Below are 16917 nucleotides of genomic sequence, written 5' to 3'. Positions count from 1 at the left end.
TCTACATTTGTGTTAGTGAGAAGTTTACTTTTAAAAAAAATGATTGCAGTTGTATTTCAGAATATCGGTTAGACATGAGTGATGATCAAAGGATTTGATTTGGGGGCCCCGCTTCAAACTGAAGCGGAAACTGTTTAAGCAAAACTCAGGTATTGAAGAGAGTCCGGATTAGCTGTGTTTTAGGTAGCTTACTTCCTCTTAAACAAAAGAAGGTTTCAGTTGTATCCAACTCTTTGTGATCCCACTTGAAGCGTCCTTGGCAAAGATATTGGAGTGACTTACCATTTCTTTCTCTAGCTCGTTTTACAGATGAACAACTGAGGCAAACAGGGTTAAAGTGGAACGTTCCCAAGGGAACATAGCTAGTAAGTGTCTGAAGCTGGACTTGAATTCAACTATCCACTATGCTACCTAGAAAGAAGATTAGCCAGTTCTTTTGGCCATGAAGACCTATGAAATGGACAAAAATACAAAGCAGCTGCAGCTTTCCTTTCACACTGGTGGTTATAAATTAGAAGAGAGGGCAGGGCAGTGGCTTAAAAGAATCTTATAATTCTTAAATGAGTTTTCACATGTTACTTCATGAGAGGTATTGCAGTGAAATGGATATAGAGTGAACTACCACTCAAGAATCAAAATCTCAGAGTTAAACATCGTGGTTCCCATCCTCTGGTCATTCTCCATTCACAATATGCCCAGAATTGAACAGAGTATTCCATAAGACTCAGTAAGTCAAGTAGCATTTAATAAGGACCTACTATGTCCCAAGCACTGTGCCCTCATGGAGCTCCCGTTTTAACACAAAAGACCGCTTGCTGTGTACAAACACTATGTACAAACAATACATGTACAAGCTAAATTGGAGGTAATCTCAGAGGAAAAGCATTAGAATTGAGGAGGCTTGGGAAATTATCTCTGGCAGAAGGTAAAGTTTGAACTGAGACTCAAAGGAAGTGAGGAGGCGGAGAGGGACAGGCGATGAAAAGGCACGGAATCCAGGAGGTAGACTGTGAAGTGTGAATAACAGGCAGAATGCCAATGTCACTGGATTATGGAGTATGTGAATAGGATAAAGTGTAAAAAGATTGGAAAGGCAGGAAGGGGCCGGGTGGTGATGAGCTTTAAAAGCCAAACAGAATATTTTACGTTTTATCCTGGAGGGAATCCATGGTTGTTTATTGACTGGGTTCAAGTCCTGCCACTGACATATATTGGTTCTGTGGCCCTAGGCAAATCACTGAATCTCTCAGAGCCCATTGAACACCTCCCTTAAAACTAAGTTTTGGAGCCACAAGAAGCTCTTCTCAGATCCAGTCAAAAACCGAAAAATATACTTCATTAGAAGGTGTGAAAAGGGTACTCACAGCAATGAGAAATAATTAAATTTAATTACTGAAACATTTTCTTTTTGTAACTAAATTTCTGTTTTCTGGTGAAAAAGTCTTCCTGCTTAAGTGTAGCAAAGTGTAAGGAAAGAGAAGTAGGAACATTATCTTTGTTGCCTGGCAGCCAAGCAGTCTTCAGCAGTAATTTTTACCATCTAAAACTCCCATCTTTGTCTTCACTAATGTGACACTGAAGATATTATAAATTAGCTATCAGTTTCTTATTTCCTCTTTGTTCTTGATACCTTTCACTTTGGTAGATAATCGCTAAATTGTAAATCATTAAGCATATTACCATAACATATCATTCCACTCCCACTGAAATGTCAAAGCACAGCACATCCATTAAGAGGGTGTACAGGTATCCCCTTCAACGTTAGACCATCAAGACATGTTCAGACAGCTCTCAAATTGGCTGTTTCTCTTAAACTTATGTTAGCATGAATCTTGTTCTATTGCACACCCTTTGATTAAAATTTAGAGCAGGACACAGATACATGGCAGTAAAATGAACTGTGACTACTTTAAAGTATCAGATTTTATAATAAAAGTTATTAAGTTTTCGTTAGTTTTGTGTTATTTAGAATATTGAATGAGGAATCTTATGCTTATTGTTGAGGAAGAGTCAGGGAGGTAAAGGGAAAGAAACTTGGAACTCTTCTGGTAAAAGATGTCATATACAGCCTCACAAATTCAGACTGGTATAATATGCACAGATCCTGTCTATGTTCAATTTGTACACATTTTTAAAATTTGAACTACCACTCAAGAATTAAAATCTCAGAGTTAAAGAACTCAAAGTAATTAGTTAAACTTGATTGTTGACTAAGTGCTAAGGAGCCCATTTTTGCTTACCAACACACCAGTTTAATCCTTTCAAATGTTCTTATTTAATATATTTTTATTACATTGTGGTCAGTAAAGATTGTGTTTAATATTTCTGCTTTTCTGTGTTTGTGAGGTTTTGTGCACTAAAATATGGTCAGTTTTTGTAAAGAGGCTTTATAAAGCTGAGAAGTATGTATATTCCTTTCTTTTACCTTTCAATACTCACCAGAGATCTATTATAGTTAGCCTTACTAAGACTTTTCAAGTCCTTAACTTCTTTGTTTAGAACTTCATAGATTTAGAGCTGGAACTGATTGTAGAGATCATCTAATAGCTAATAATGCTAGCTTCCATTTATATATCACTTTAAGATTTGCAAAATGCTTTACAAATATTACCTTATTTAATCCTCAAAACAAACCTGGGAGGTAGGTGTTATTATCATACCCATTTTACGTATTAGGAAATTGAGGCAGATAGAGGTTAAGGACTTGACCAGGATATCTGAGGCTGAATTTGAACTTAAGTCTTCCTGACTCCAGGTCTCGCACTCTATCCACTACTCCACTTAGCTGCCCTTGTCCATTACCATCATTTTATATATAAAGATACTGATATCCAGAAAAGTTAAGTCACTCCTAAGAGTACACAGTAAGTAGCCACACTAGGATTTGAACCCAAGGTTTCTGACTGTATAAATGCAATGCTATTTCCCCTACAAAATGGTGAAGAGAGATTATAAGGCCATATAGCCACTCTTCCTTTGCCACCACCACCAAGTTCAGAATCATGGAATTTCAAATTTGTCAAGGACCTAGTTTAATCTTTACCTGAGCATGTACTTATTCTTTAATATAATTGGCAAATGGCAGTCCAGCCTTTGTTTGAAAACTTCCAACAACCCACTGCTTCTCATGGTTGCCTATTTCACTTAAGGATAACTCTAATTGTTAGCAAGTTTTTCCTGACATCTAGCCTAAATTTACTTCTTTCCAACTTTTACCCTGTTTGCCCAATTTCTGCCTTTTGGGGCCAAGCAAAACAAATCTAAACCCTCTTCTTTATGACAGCTCTTCACATACTTAGGCCCTGTCTGTTTCTTTCATCTTCCATACCACTCCCCCTGCTACTTTCCCCCTTCACCAAGTTTTCTCTCCTCCAGGTTCTCTCAGTTGATTCCATCAGTACAGCTTGCTTCTGATCCCTGAGTCCTAACCCTAAGTTTGAGGACACTGTTCCCAAAATTGTCCCTGCTCATTCTGCATTATCTCTCACCCACACTCCCATCCCCAAGTTACTGAGAGGAAATGCATAGAATTGTGTGTCTGGATTTCCTTTGAAATATAAATAAATCTTACTCTTTTTATAGATGCCTACATTCAGCACCTATATCAGACTTTTCCTTTTCCTTCAGGTTCTAAATGAGAAATGAAAAGGAGTAGGCATAAGAATGAGGTTGTTTTTTTTTTCCCCCACTTTGCCTTTTGTGTCATTGTGAGTCACACTCCTATGAAAATCCCATTGGAGAGCATGAGCTTTGTGGAACACAGCTTTCTTCCACAGTGGGCCAGGGAAAGAAAGAAACTGGTTCTAAAGCAAAAGGTGGTGACACTGTCTACTTGCCAACTGGACATTTCAAATTGGATGCCTGTGAAGCACCTCATTTTCCTCTTTCTTTCATTTCTTTGGGGTATAGACCTAGGAGTGATATCACTGAATAAAAGATAATTCACAGTTTTGTAACTTTGGGGATATAGGTACAAGTTTATTTCCAGAATGGCTAAACCAATTCATAGGTTCTGTATTCTTGAAGCCTCTCCAACAATTGCATTTTTATTTATTGCCAATCTGATAGAAGTAAGGTAAAACCTCAGCATTGTGTTAATTTGTATTTTTCCACTTTCAGTGATTTTAGCATTTTTTTCATAGGCTGCTGTCCCTTGAATTTTTTCCTTTATGAATTACTTGGACCAGGTCCAATAGTGCACATCTGTAACCCCTGCTACTAGGGAAGCTGAAGCTGAGCTTTGTAGTTCTGATTTGCAGTGGCTTAAGCCAATACGGTGTTCATATTAAATTTAGCTCCATTGTATGGTGAGCAACCTGGACTGATCAGCATTGAGATCATGCCATCAATGGCCTCTGTAGTTTGTGATTGCCAGAGTGGCAGAGTGATAGGAAGCATTGTAATGGGTTCCCCTCCATAAACTCCTACACACAGATCTAGAAAATGCACCAGACCCAAACCTGATGGGGATATCCAGATAAAGTCACAGTGAGTCATTTATCCAACCCAGGTCACCATAGGAAACAAGGAGGTTTGTAGACACTGGGAACAGGGAATATGGTCTGCAAAACCCAGGGAGAGGCTGTGCACCAGTGCCAGAGGAGATCAGCAGACATATACTGGACCATCATGACAGAGACAGGTGCCAACTGGCACGTTTGTTGCTTGCTACCCTGTTCTGGGTCACAGATCCAGGGCAGAGTAAGAAGAGGATCTGCGCATAGGTGTGGCATTCTGGGGTAAGGAGGCTGAGTAGGAAGATGTTCAGAAGCTAGCAGCAACAGTAGTGGTGTATCTTAGACTGCAGACAAACAACTGTGTCTCAATTAAAGCATCCAGCTCAGGCTGCAAAGGAATAACTGAGGGAGGAATCCCACACTAAAGGGAAATCTACAATTCTGCCACTCTGAACCAGCAGAACTTTCCATTCGATTGATAGGGATAGAGTTCAGAAGAACTCTAGAAGTACTCCTACACAGACCCAAGAACTTTCAGAGCTCTGATGGAAGGTGGGCAGGGGAGTGGGGGGCTGCAGTAGTAAACAGACTTTGCCTTGCATCAGACCGCTTTGAAACACTAAAAGCTTGCAGATCCCTAGCTTGCCCCTGAGATCTTGGAATAACACAATACTCTATACTCTTAAGAATTCATGGAAGAGATAAAGCAAGCATTTGAAAAAGAACTTTAAAATATTTTTCATAAACATAATGAGAATGACTGAGCTGTGGAAGAAAGAAATGGAACAGGAATTAATTGTTTGACACAAGAAGTACAAAACCATGCCACCCCCCCAAAAAACTGCCTGAAAATTAGAATGGACCAAAGAGAAGCCAATAATTTAGTGAAGCAACAAGAATTATTTTTTTAAAAAGTCAGTGTAAAGTATCTCATAGCACAGACAACTGATGTGGAAAACAAATCAAAAAGATAGGAGACTGAGTTTGAAAAAGAATTGCCCATTCAATGCTTTGGCCATTTCTCTATTGGAAAATGGCCTGGCTCAGAGTGAATGTAAATAGTAACTATTTCTCTTTTGGCCAGCAACTGAGGGTCTTCTACTCCCAGTTAGATTTTTTTTTTAAATTTAAAGGGGCCATCCCTTGACTCACTTCTTAAAAGAGGCCTTTTCACTGAATGGGTTTTGCTGAAAAGGGCCCAAGTCTCCCACTGCATCCTGGGCCATCTTCAGTCCTGATCAATATCAGGCCACTGGATCCAGGTGGCTGTGGAGGAGAAAGTGACACTGATGACCTTACATAGCCCTCCTTCCCTCCCTCCCTCAAATCAAAGTCAATTGCAGGTTGTGTCATCATCTCCCTGATGTCATGGTCCTCTTTGAGAATGAAGGACAAAACCACAACCACACATTGGAAAATGGCTACCATCCTTGAATATTGAATCAGTTCATTACATGTCTTAAATATCAGAACTTTATTAGGGAAACTTACTTCAATGATTCCCCACCCCCACTCCCCAGTTAACTAGGGAATAGGGATAAGGAGATAACTGAGGGTAGGGATTGGATTTTTATTGGTATAGAGTTATCATTGATATTTAAGCTCCCTTCATCAATTCAGAGTCTTAGAGTTTTGTAGAGTACTGAGAAGTGAAATGACGTTACACAGTATGTATCAGAGTTGAGTCTTGAAATCAGGTCTTCCTGGTTCCAAGACTTGCTCTCTAGCTACTATATAGTTGAGCTGCCTCTCAACTAAAATGTTTTAAACATAGAAATTAGAAAGTGCATATTTCTGTGTCTATAAGTTAAAATATGAAAGCTTGTTTCTTGATAATAGTAGGGTTAAATATGCTAATATGTTATGGCCTACTTACTAAAATAGGATTGATGAAATATTTTAGCAGCAGCATATCTATGAATCCTTAAAAGTTGTATAACTCAGGAGATTTAAGGAAGATGGTGAGAGATTAATTTAAAGCATTTGGTCATAAGAGAATTACTTCTATCAAAATGTAAAAGATTAACATTTTGTTCTTCAAATATGAAATGTGTATATCCCTTTATATGAAATACATATTCCTTTTAAAATGAGGAAAGTTCAGTAGAATTTTAGCTTTATGTTATATCTTATTGAATTATTTTTTCTTTAATTTTTTCCTTAATTTAAAAAAATAAACATTTATATTCTCTTCTGCTTCTCTCACAGAAAAAAAAAAGATAAAGAAAATCTTTGGAACTAATATGAATAATCAGGCAAAACAAAGTCTTAAATTGCCCATATATAAAAATATATCTCATTGTACATCTTGAGTTGATCATTTTTCTGTTAAGCAGTGAGAAGCATGCTTCATCATGATTACTCTGGAATCATGGTTGGTCATGGCTATGAACACAGTTGTTTGTCTTTACAATATAGCTGTGTTGATTCACTGTTGGAGGAACTGTGAATTTGATTCTGGAAAGCAATTTAGAACCATGTACCAAAAGTTACTAAATTGCGCATATCTTTGACTCAGTGATACCACTACTAGGCCTATGCCCCCCAAAAAAAATAAAAAAAGAAAAGGTTAGGCGGAGCCAAGATGGCGGCTGGTAAGCAGGGAATAATGTGAGCTCCGTACGGAGACCCTCCAAAAACTTATAAAAAATGGCTCTGAACCAATTATAGAATGGCTGAACCCACAAAACAGCAGAGGGAAGTAGGGCTCCAGCTCAGGACAGCCTGGATGGTCTCTGGGTGAGGTCTATCCCACATGGAGCTCGGAGCTGGGAGCTGGGAGCTGGGAACGGAGTGGAGCAGAGCCCAGCCTGAGCAGCGTGGACCATCCAGACCAGAAGCCGGGCGGAGGGGGCTCTAGCGCCCTGATTCAGTGAGCTGCGGCAGTTACGAGACTTCTCAACCCACAAACACCAAAGACTGCAGAGAAGGTTAGTGGGAAAAGCTGCGGGAGTAGAAGGAGTTCACGGTTAGGCTTCCAGCCCCGGGGGCAGCAGAGGTGGGGCAGCTACAGCTGTTGTTACTTCCGGCTCCAGGCCCACCTGGTGGGAGGAATTAAGTGGCGGATCAGAGCAGGGGTGCACAGCCTGCCGAAGATCTAAGCCCAGTTCGGGTTGGGGGCTGGGGAAGGAGCAGTGCTGGGGTGGCAGAGCTGGCACCTCCCCCCCAAACGTGGAACATAGAACTCTGTAATCTACAAGCAGTCGTACCCCACTGAAAAACTCAAGGGTCAAGTTAGTTGGCTGGGAATATGGCCAGGCAGCGAAAACGCACCGAGATTCAGTCTCAGACTTTGCATTCTTTCTTTGCTGACAAAGAAGACCAAAACATACAGACAGAAGAAGTTAATAAAGTCAAAGAGCCTACAACAGAAACCTCCAAGAAAAACAGGAACTGGTCCCAGGCCATGGAAGAACTCAAAAAGGAGTTGGAAAAGCAAGTTAGAGAAGTAGAGGAAAAATTGGGAAGAGAAATGAGAAGGATGCGAGAAAACCATGAAAAACAAGTCAATGACTTGCTAAAGGAGACCCAAAAAAATACTGAAAAATACACTGAAGAAAACAACACCTTAAAAAACAGACTAACTCAAATGGCAAAAGAGCTCCAAAAAGCCAATGAGGAAAAGAATGCCTTGAAAGGCAGAATTAGCCAAATGGAAAAGGAGGTCCAAAAGACCACTGAAGAAAATACTACTTTAAAAATTAGATTGGAGCAAGTGGAAGCTAGTGACTTTATGAGAAATCAGGATATTATAAAACAGAACCAAAGGAATGAAAAAATGGAAGACAATGTGAAATATCTCCTTGGAAAAACCACTGACCTAGAAAATAGATCCAGGAGAGATAATTTAAAAATTATTGGACTACCTGAAAGCCATGATCAAAAAAAGAGCCTAGATACCATCTTTCAAGAAATTATCAAGGAGAACTGCCCTGATATTCTAGAGCCACAGGGCAAAATAGAAATTGAAAGAATCCATCGATCGCCTCCTCAAATAGATCCCAAAAAGAAATCTCCTAGGAATATTGTTGCCAAATTCCAGAGCTCCCAGATCAAGGAGAAAATCCTGCAAGCAGCCAGAAAGAAACAATTTGAGTATTGTGGAAACCCAATCAGAATAACCCAAGATCTGGCAGCTTCTACATTGAGAGATCGAAGGGCTTGGAATGCGATATTCCGGAGGTCAATGGAGCTAGGATTAAAACCTAGAATCACCTACCCAGCAAAACTGAGTATCATGTTCCAAGGCAAAATATGGATTTTCAATAAAATAGAGGACTTTCAAGCTTTGTCAGTGAAAAGACCAGAACTGAATAGAAAATTTGACTTTTGAACACAAGAATCAAGAGAAGCATGAAAAGGTGATCAAGAAACGGAAATTGCAAGGGACTTACTAAAGTTGAACTGTTTTGTTTACATTCCTACATGGAAAGATGATGTGTATGATTCATGAGACCTCAGTATTAGGGTAGTTGAAGGGAATATGCATATATATATGTTTATGTATATATATAAGTGAATGTGTATGTGTGTATCTATGTGTATATGTATGCATGTGTATGTAGGTATATACATGTGTGCTTTTATATATGTATATACATATATATATGTAAAAGAGAGAGAACAGACACAGGGTGAGTTGAAGATGAAGGGAAGATATGTAAAAGAAATAAAATGAAATTAAGGGATGAGAGAGCAACATACTGAGAGAGGGAGATAGGGAGAGATAGAATGGGGTGGATTATCTCGCATAAAGGTGGCAAGAGGAAGCAGTTCTGTGGGAGGAGGGGAGAGGGCAGGTGAGGGGGAAATGAGTGAACCTTGCTCTCATCAGATTCGGCCTGAGGAGGGAATACCATACATACTCAGTTGGGTATCTTACCCCACAGGAAAGAAGAGGGAGGAAGATAAAAAAAAATAAAAGGGGGGGGATGATGGAGGGGAGGGCAGATGGGGGTGGAGGTAATCAAAACAAACACTTTGGAAAGGGGACAGGGTCAAGGGAGAAAATTCAATAAAGCGGAATGGGTTGGGAAGGAGCAAAATGTAGTTAGCCTTTCACAACATGAGTATTGTGGAAGGGTTATACAGAATGATACATGCGTGGCCTAGGTTCAAGTGCTCGACTTCTTAGGGAGGGTGGGTGGGAAAGGAAGAGGGGAGAGAAATTGGAACTCAAAGTTTTAAAAACATGTTCAAAAACAAAAAAAAGTTTTTGCATGCAACTAAAAAATAAGATACACAGGCAATGGGGCGTAGAAATTTATCTTGCCCTACAAGAAAGGAAGGGAAAAGGGGATGAGAGGGGAGGGGGGTGATAGAGGGGAGGGCTGACTGGGGAACAGGGCAACCAGAATATATGCCATCTTGGAGTTGGGGGGAGGGTAGAAATGGGGAGAAAATTTGTAATTCAAACTGTTGTGAAAATCAATGCTGAAAACCAAATATGTTAAATAAATAAATTATTAAAAAAAAAGAAAGAAAAGGTTATATATGTTACAAGCATATTTATAGCAATTCTTACCTTTGGAAACAAATAGTTGAAAACTAAGGAGGTGCTTCTCTTTGAGGAAATGGCTGAACAAATTATGTATGTGAATGTAATCAAATAATCTTGTGCCTTAGGAAAAAATGAAGGGGACAGTTTCAAGAAAAACCTGTATATACCTATATGAACTGATACAAAATGATATGAGTAAATCCAGGAGAACAAGTTATAATGTAATAACATTGTAAAAATGAGCAATTTTGAAAGATAAGAACAATGATTAACAGAATGATCAACCATGATTCCAGAGGATCTGTGATGAAGAAAGGTACTTTCCTCCTGACATGAAGTGATAAGACTAAATATGTAGAATGAGACATGTTTTAACACGATCAATATGAGAACTTGTTTTGCTTGATTATACATGTTTGTTATGGGTTTTTTTTCTGTTGGGGAGAGGTGGAAAGGAGAGAAGATAAATGCTTGTTAATTTAAAAAATTTTAATGTTGTATAAATTATTTTGATTCTGTTCACTTCATATTGTATTGATAAATATAAGTCTTCCCAGATTTCTCTGAAACTGTTTTTTATTATGTCCAATATACTATTGTACATTATTACAGTTACTTATACTGTAACTTGTTCACCCATTTTCCAGTTCTTTGTCACTACAGAAAAAGCTACTGTGAATATTTTTGTGCATAAGGTTCCTTTTCTTTTTTCGTTGACCTCTTGGTTATGGGTCTAGTAGTGGTATTGCTATGTCAAAGGTGAGTATGCTACCCAACCCTTCCATTGTGCTCTTTGGAATATCTGTTCCATAGGTAACAAACTTGCTTTTATCTTAAACTTTTTCTTTTCCCACTCCTAGCATCTTCTTGAACTCACTGCCTATCTCATCTCATTTGTGTGTCTAAACTCCTTGAAAAGACTATAATCAGTGCCTCCACTTTCTTCCTCTTGACTTTCTTCTTAATTCTCTTCAATCTAGTTTCTGACTCCATCATTCAACTGAAATTATTCTCTGCAGAGTTACTCTTGATCTCTGAACTGTGAGATCTCCGTGACCTTTTCTCAGTTCTCATCCTTCTTGACCTCTCTGCAGCTCTTGATTCTGTCAGCCACTCTCTCCTCCCTGACGCTTGCTCTCTCGAGGTTTTTGTGATACTACTCTCTTGGTTCTTCTACCTTTCTGACCACTCCTCAGCCTTCTTTGCTGAATCTTCATCCAGTTTATGCCTGATAACCATTGATGTTCCCTAAAACTCTGTTCTGGGCCCTTTTCTCTTTATTTTCTATACTGTTTCATTTGGTAATCTCATCAGCTCCCATGGATTCAGTTATCATCTGTGTGATGATTCTTACATGTCCATCCCTAATTTCTCTCTTAACCTCCAGCCTTGCATTTCTAGCTGCCTATTTAAACATAAGGATCCCAGTGTCCAATAGATGTCTTGAACTCAGAATGTTCAAAACTAAACTCTTTGTCTTCCCCCTCAAGCTCTCCCCTCTTCTGAACTTCTCTATTAATGTCAAGTAGGCACTGCCATCTTCCCAGTTACCTGGGCTCACAACTTAGGTATCCTCTTGAACTTCTCACTCCCATCCTCCATATCCAGTCTATTGCCAAGTCCTATCAATTCTAAGTCCTAAAGTCTGTCCTCTGATATTGCCACTACTTTGCTGCACACAGCCTTCATCACCTCAGGCCTAGACTATTGCAACAGCCTTCTAATTGGTCTCCTTGCATCAGTTCTCTTCCCTATTCCACTACATCCTTCACTCAGTCATCAGATTGATCTTAAAGTTTAGATCGGACCATGTCACCTCCTACTGTCTGTTCCCATTCAATAAACTCTAGTAGCTACTTTTCACTTCCAGGATTAAATCATCTATTTGATGTTTCATGTATCACCTGACTGCATTTTCATGGGCTATCCTCTATACTGGGAATTCTGTTCCACCTCACCCTCCACCTCTTGGTCTCCTTGGCTTCCTTCAAGTTCCACCCCAAATCCCATTGTCTACAAAAAACCTTTCCCTGTCTTTCTTTGTGCTAATGCCTTCTCTCTATCCATTATTGCTAATTTATGGTGACTAGATATCTTGTTTGTACATAGTTGTTTGCATATAGTCTCACCCATTAGCCTGTGAGCTCCTTGGGAATAGGGATGCCTTTCTTTATATTCCCAGTACTTAGCACAGTGCTTGGCACATAGTATGCTAGTGTTGCTTAATAAATGTTTATAGACTTACTGTTTAGTAAGTTTTGGGGCATAGTTCCAAAGTGCTTTACAGAATGACTGGACCATTTCACAGCTCCACCAAGGATGTACCTATTTTCCTACAGCTCCTCCAACATATGTCATTTTCCCTTTTTGTCACTTTTACCTATCTAATGGGTATAAGGTGAAACTCTAGACAAACTACTGGTTTTTGGAAATTGAAGGCTCTATTTTGGTTTTGTGCTATTATTATTTTGGAATGGGTAAGATAATGAAATCCTGTTTCTCATAGTAGAAATATAACACGGAAATATTTCTTCTTAAGATTTTTTAGTCCAGATGCAAACATCTTAGTCTCCTCTTAAGTAAACTTGATGTTGAGGAAAGAGAATTTTTTAAACTAACATGTAGTTATTACATGGCATTGGAAATACTTATGTTTCTCTATCTACTTAATGAAATTAAGTAACACTCTATTTCCACTTTTAAAGAATATCAAAGAAGATTTATTTAGTTCACTTAAAAGATTATTGTCTAAGATATAGTAATTTAAATATTAAACATTCAAAAAATCTAACTTCTGTGTTCTATTACTAGGAACTTTGTCAGTGTCGACCTGGTGAAGGAAATTGTTCATGTTGTAAGGAGTGTATGCTTTGTCTGGGGACTCTTTGGGATGAATGCTGTGATTGTGTTGGTAAGTTGACATTTGGTTGTCTTATTAATACTGTCTATATCACAATATTTTGTCTTGGAAGACAATTACAAGATTATTTAGTTCATATTCTTTGCTTTATAGATAAAACTAAAAGGCTTCCTGAGTTGAGAGTCTACAATCTCACTCAACAATATTTTCTAGTATTCAGTAATACATAAAAGTTATTCCATAAAACTTAACACAAAACTTTCATGCTGCAACTTTTTTTACTTTATTTGTGGTAGAGATAGATGTCTAACAGATGCACTTTGAAAAATTTAATTGTTTAAATTATTGAGCATTTATTTTGAATTCTTCTTACTTCCATTTAAAAAAAAACCCTCCAACAAATAAGCTTGGTCAAGCAAAACAAATACAAAGGAAAAAACTCGATTTGTTGTTGTTGTTGTTTTTAAGAGGGAGAAAGGAGAGGTTAGTAATAGATTGCCAAAAAGAAAAATAAAAGAAAAAAAAGAAGAAGGTGCTGAGTGTTGGTGGCATAATGGTTATAGAGAGCCTTATAGCAATGGAAAGCAAAGAATATGTTGATTGATCCTCCTTAATCCTGTATATTTGGGGGCATATAAGGCAAGGAATAGTCAACTTAGGAGAAGGTGGCAAGAAATGAAATACCTCAGATAAAAACCAGGTTTCTTTGAGAAGCGGAAGAGAGGACTGTGAAAGGCAGAAATCTAGGGTGATCATTTTCTACCGGTAAAGTCAGTATTCAAGAGTGTAATGGCAAACCAAGTGGGACTTTTTGTTGTCTTTTGTTTTGGAGTACTTCTCAGCACTAAGGCTGAGTGCCTTTGAGTCTTGCCTTCATTTCGATCAAGAGTCTTTGATGACCTGCTTAAGTCACAAGAAAGTTTAAGCTACATGAGTTTGAGTCACGTGGTTGTGACACTCTCTGAGCCTGAAGAAGTGTGGGCCTAAATTCCTGAAATCTAGTGATGCTGCCATGGTTGACATGGTTCCAGGCAAGCCCACGTGTATGGAGGGCTTCTCTAGTTATCCTTCTCAGGGTCATTTTGCTGTTGGTGATATGAAGAAACAGACCATTGCAATTGGTGTCATCAAGGCAATTGACAGGAATGCTGCTGGAGCTGGCAGGTTCACAAAATCTGCCCAGAAGGCTAAATGAATATTCTGTACAACACCTGCCACCCCAGTCTTAATCAGTGGTGGAAGAATGATCACTGAAATGTTTTCTTAATTGACCATTTAAATTTAATAGTAAAAGACTAGTTAATGATTACAATCCATTGTAAAGCTTCAAGAGGAAAGAAATGTTTTTGTAGATCATTTGTTTTGTGGCAGCTTTAATTTATTAATTTTTAAAATCAGTAATTCTAAATGGAAGCAACTTGCCCAAAAATTTGTCACAGAATTTTGAGACCATTAAGACAGTTGAATATGGGGGGGGGGGAAAGGTCAACCTAGATTCCGGAGGAGCATTGATGAGGAATGCTGCCCACTTCCTGATAGAGAGGTGAAAAATTAATATGCAAAATGAGAGACACATTTTTAGCCATGGTCAATGTGGTCATTTGTTTTGCTTGACCATACTCATTTGTCAGAGGGGTGTTTGTTTTTTTTTAAGGGAAGTAAAAAGGATTAAAAATATGTGCTTGATAATTGAAACATTTAATTTTAAAAGATTCTGGATACCTTATTTTTGGAAAAATCTTGACAAGCTGGGGTATATTGAAAGTGTGAACACCAGAATGGCAAGGGAACTTAAAACCATACCTTCTAAGGATCAGTGGATCAAAGAACTAGGGTCATATGGCTTGGAGAATTGAACACTCAAAGAATCCAGAATTTCTTTCTTTAAATATTGAACTTGTGTAAGGAGGATTAGGTTTGTTATGCACAATAAATCTTTTTTAAAATGTAGAAATTTCCTTGCCTTTTTAAACAAAGCTTAATCAGTTTCGTTCAGCTTGTTCTTGATGACTTGAGGTCATTACTAGCATCTGTTACAGTACTATTTGAGTCTACAAAGTGATTAATTATATATTTGTAGCAAAAGATCATAGACTTCTATGATTTCTTAGTATTTGTGGCTACTCTTCATGGTTGTTTTTATTTTTTGTTTCCTGGCTCCTCTCTTACTGTCAGGCTATCAGTGGACACGCCTAATTGGTGTTCGTGTACCTGCCTCCTACAAAATGCTTTTACCCCCACTGTACTTCTCATTTGTGTCTCCCAATATGCTTCTGCTATCAAATGAGTAGGATTGTTGGGATAAATAATAGTATGAGATAAAAATGTAATAGAGGCAACTAGGTACTACAGGTTAATGGAGAGATGGACTTGGAGTCAGGAAGACCTGAGTTCGAATCTGGTCTCAGATATTTACTAGCTATGTGATCTTGGGCAAATCATTTAAACATTCTCTATCTCAGTGTTTTTATCTGTAAAATACAGCTAACAATTGCACCTCCCTCCCAGGGTTGCTGTGAAGATAAAATGAGATATTTGTTAAGCACATTGCAAACCTTCAAGCACCGTATAAATGCTAGATGTTATTTTTAAAAATTTTTTTATTTTATTTTATAGAATAAAACAAGCATTTCCATTACATAATATAATTTTAAAAAAAGATGATTGCAGTAAGAACTAGATTTAATCATAAGACATAGGTTCATGTAGCCCTACCACTGCTAGCCATGTGACCCCAGGCACATTACTTACTCTGTATCTCAGTTTTCTGAACAGTTAAAAAGGGCTAATATTTCCACCTATACATGTTAGAAGATTCAACAAAGTCCAAAATGACTCCCTGTAGACAGATTCTCTAGATGGTCCTCTTTGTTAATGATACGTACTGATTACATCAAGATCCTCAATAAAACCTGTGGTGATTCAAAATAAATACACAGGAAAACCCAGGTCAGTGAGGAATGCATATTGACCAAATCATGAAATACAATTGAGTGAAAAGCTCATTGAATTAGTCCGTTGGTAGCTATATCTTGCACAGGCAACAGTAATGAACAGTGAAGGGTATGGAAGAGAGGTATTTTTATTGCATTTGGAAAATGGTGCAGCACTCTTAATGTGCACTTCCACTAGACCTCATCTTTGTATCATCACTCCTGCAGTGCTGCTGTGTGGAGCTAGAGTGGCATAGAGTACTAGACTTGGAGTCAAGAAGACCTAGGTTCACAGCCTTAGACATTCTCTGTGACCCTCAGCAAGTTACTTAATCTTGAAGGCACAGTTCCCGTATCTATAAAATGGGGATAATAATAGCCTTTACCTTTCGGGGTTGTTTTGAGAATTAAAGGAAATAAACTACTATGTCCATGGCAACTGGTACATGGCTATGAATCATAGAATTTCATGATCTTCAAGATGCCATCAACCAGAGGGTAATGGAGAGATACAGGTGGCATAAACACGGTCAAAGTATTACCAATTACAAATTATATGCAAAAAGTGATGTAAGAGCTATCATTAGAGAGATAGAGAGACTAGAAAAGGGTGTGGACTAGTCGTATAGTTAGGTCAAGAGATAAAATATGGACTGGTCATGTAGTTAGGTCTAGAGATAACAATGGTACCCACTTAATGCCAAGAGACCAAGATGCTTTTAGTGCATGGGGTAGATCTCCACTATAGGATTTGCAATAGGACATGAACAAACATAGCACAGGAATGGGTTTCCATCTGTACCATTAGCAGAAGTGCTCAAATCAATGAAATCACACATCTTTTGAAATTTGAAGTAAAATGTCAGGTTTTAATCGTGTGGACATCTCTTTTAGCCTATCAAATCATTTGGCATATATTTGAAATCAGAGAAGGAATGGTAGTGTGGAAGAATATATAGGACTTACAATCAAGAGAATTATTTTAAGGTCCTGAGCTCTAATATATACTACTAGTTAGATGACTCCAGATAGATTTAACCTTGAGATTGTGTAGTACAGGGGAAAAAGCACCGGCTTTGGAATCAAAGGATCTGGGTTTGAACCTTCTGTTTGTTGTTTGCTACCTGTATGACCTTGGGCAAGTCACTTAACTTCTGTAGACTTTGG

At 38.3% G+C, this 16917-nt stretch overlaps 1 protein-coding gene across 1 annotated transcript in view; it reads left to right on the top strand.

Annotated features, from left to right (window-relative positions):
* The window catches only part of TWSG1 (twisted gastrulation BMP signaling modulator 1), a 59631-nt gene that overhangs the window by 15573 nt on the left and 27141 nt on the right, over positions 1–16917 (top strand). The window contains exon 3 of the mRNA XM_036741482.1: positions 12769–12868. Coding sequence (XP_036597377.1) covers positions 12769–12868 — 100 coding nt within the window. The remainder of the gene's footprint in view (positions 1–12768; positions 12869–16917) is intronic.

Source organism: Trichosurus vulpecula, chromosome 1, assembly GCF_011100635.1.
Source record: "Trichosurus vulpecula isolate mTriVul1 chromosome 1, mTriVul1.pri, whole genome shotgun sequence".
NCBI classification, from domain to species: domain Eukaryota; kingdom Metazoa; phylum Chordata; class Mammalia; order Diprotodontia; family Phalangeridae; genus Trichosurus; species Trichosurus vulpecula.
Note: the sequence above shows the minus strand (reverse complement) of the source record. Positions and strands in the feature narration are given on the sequence as shown.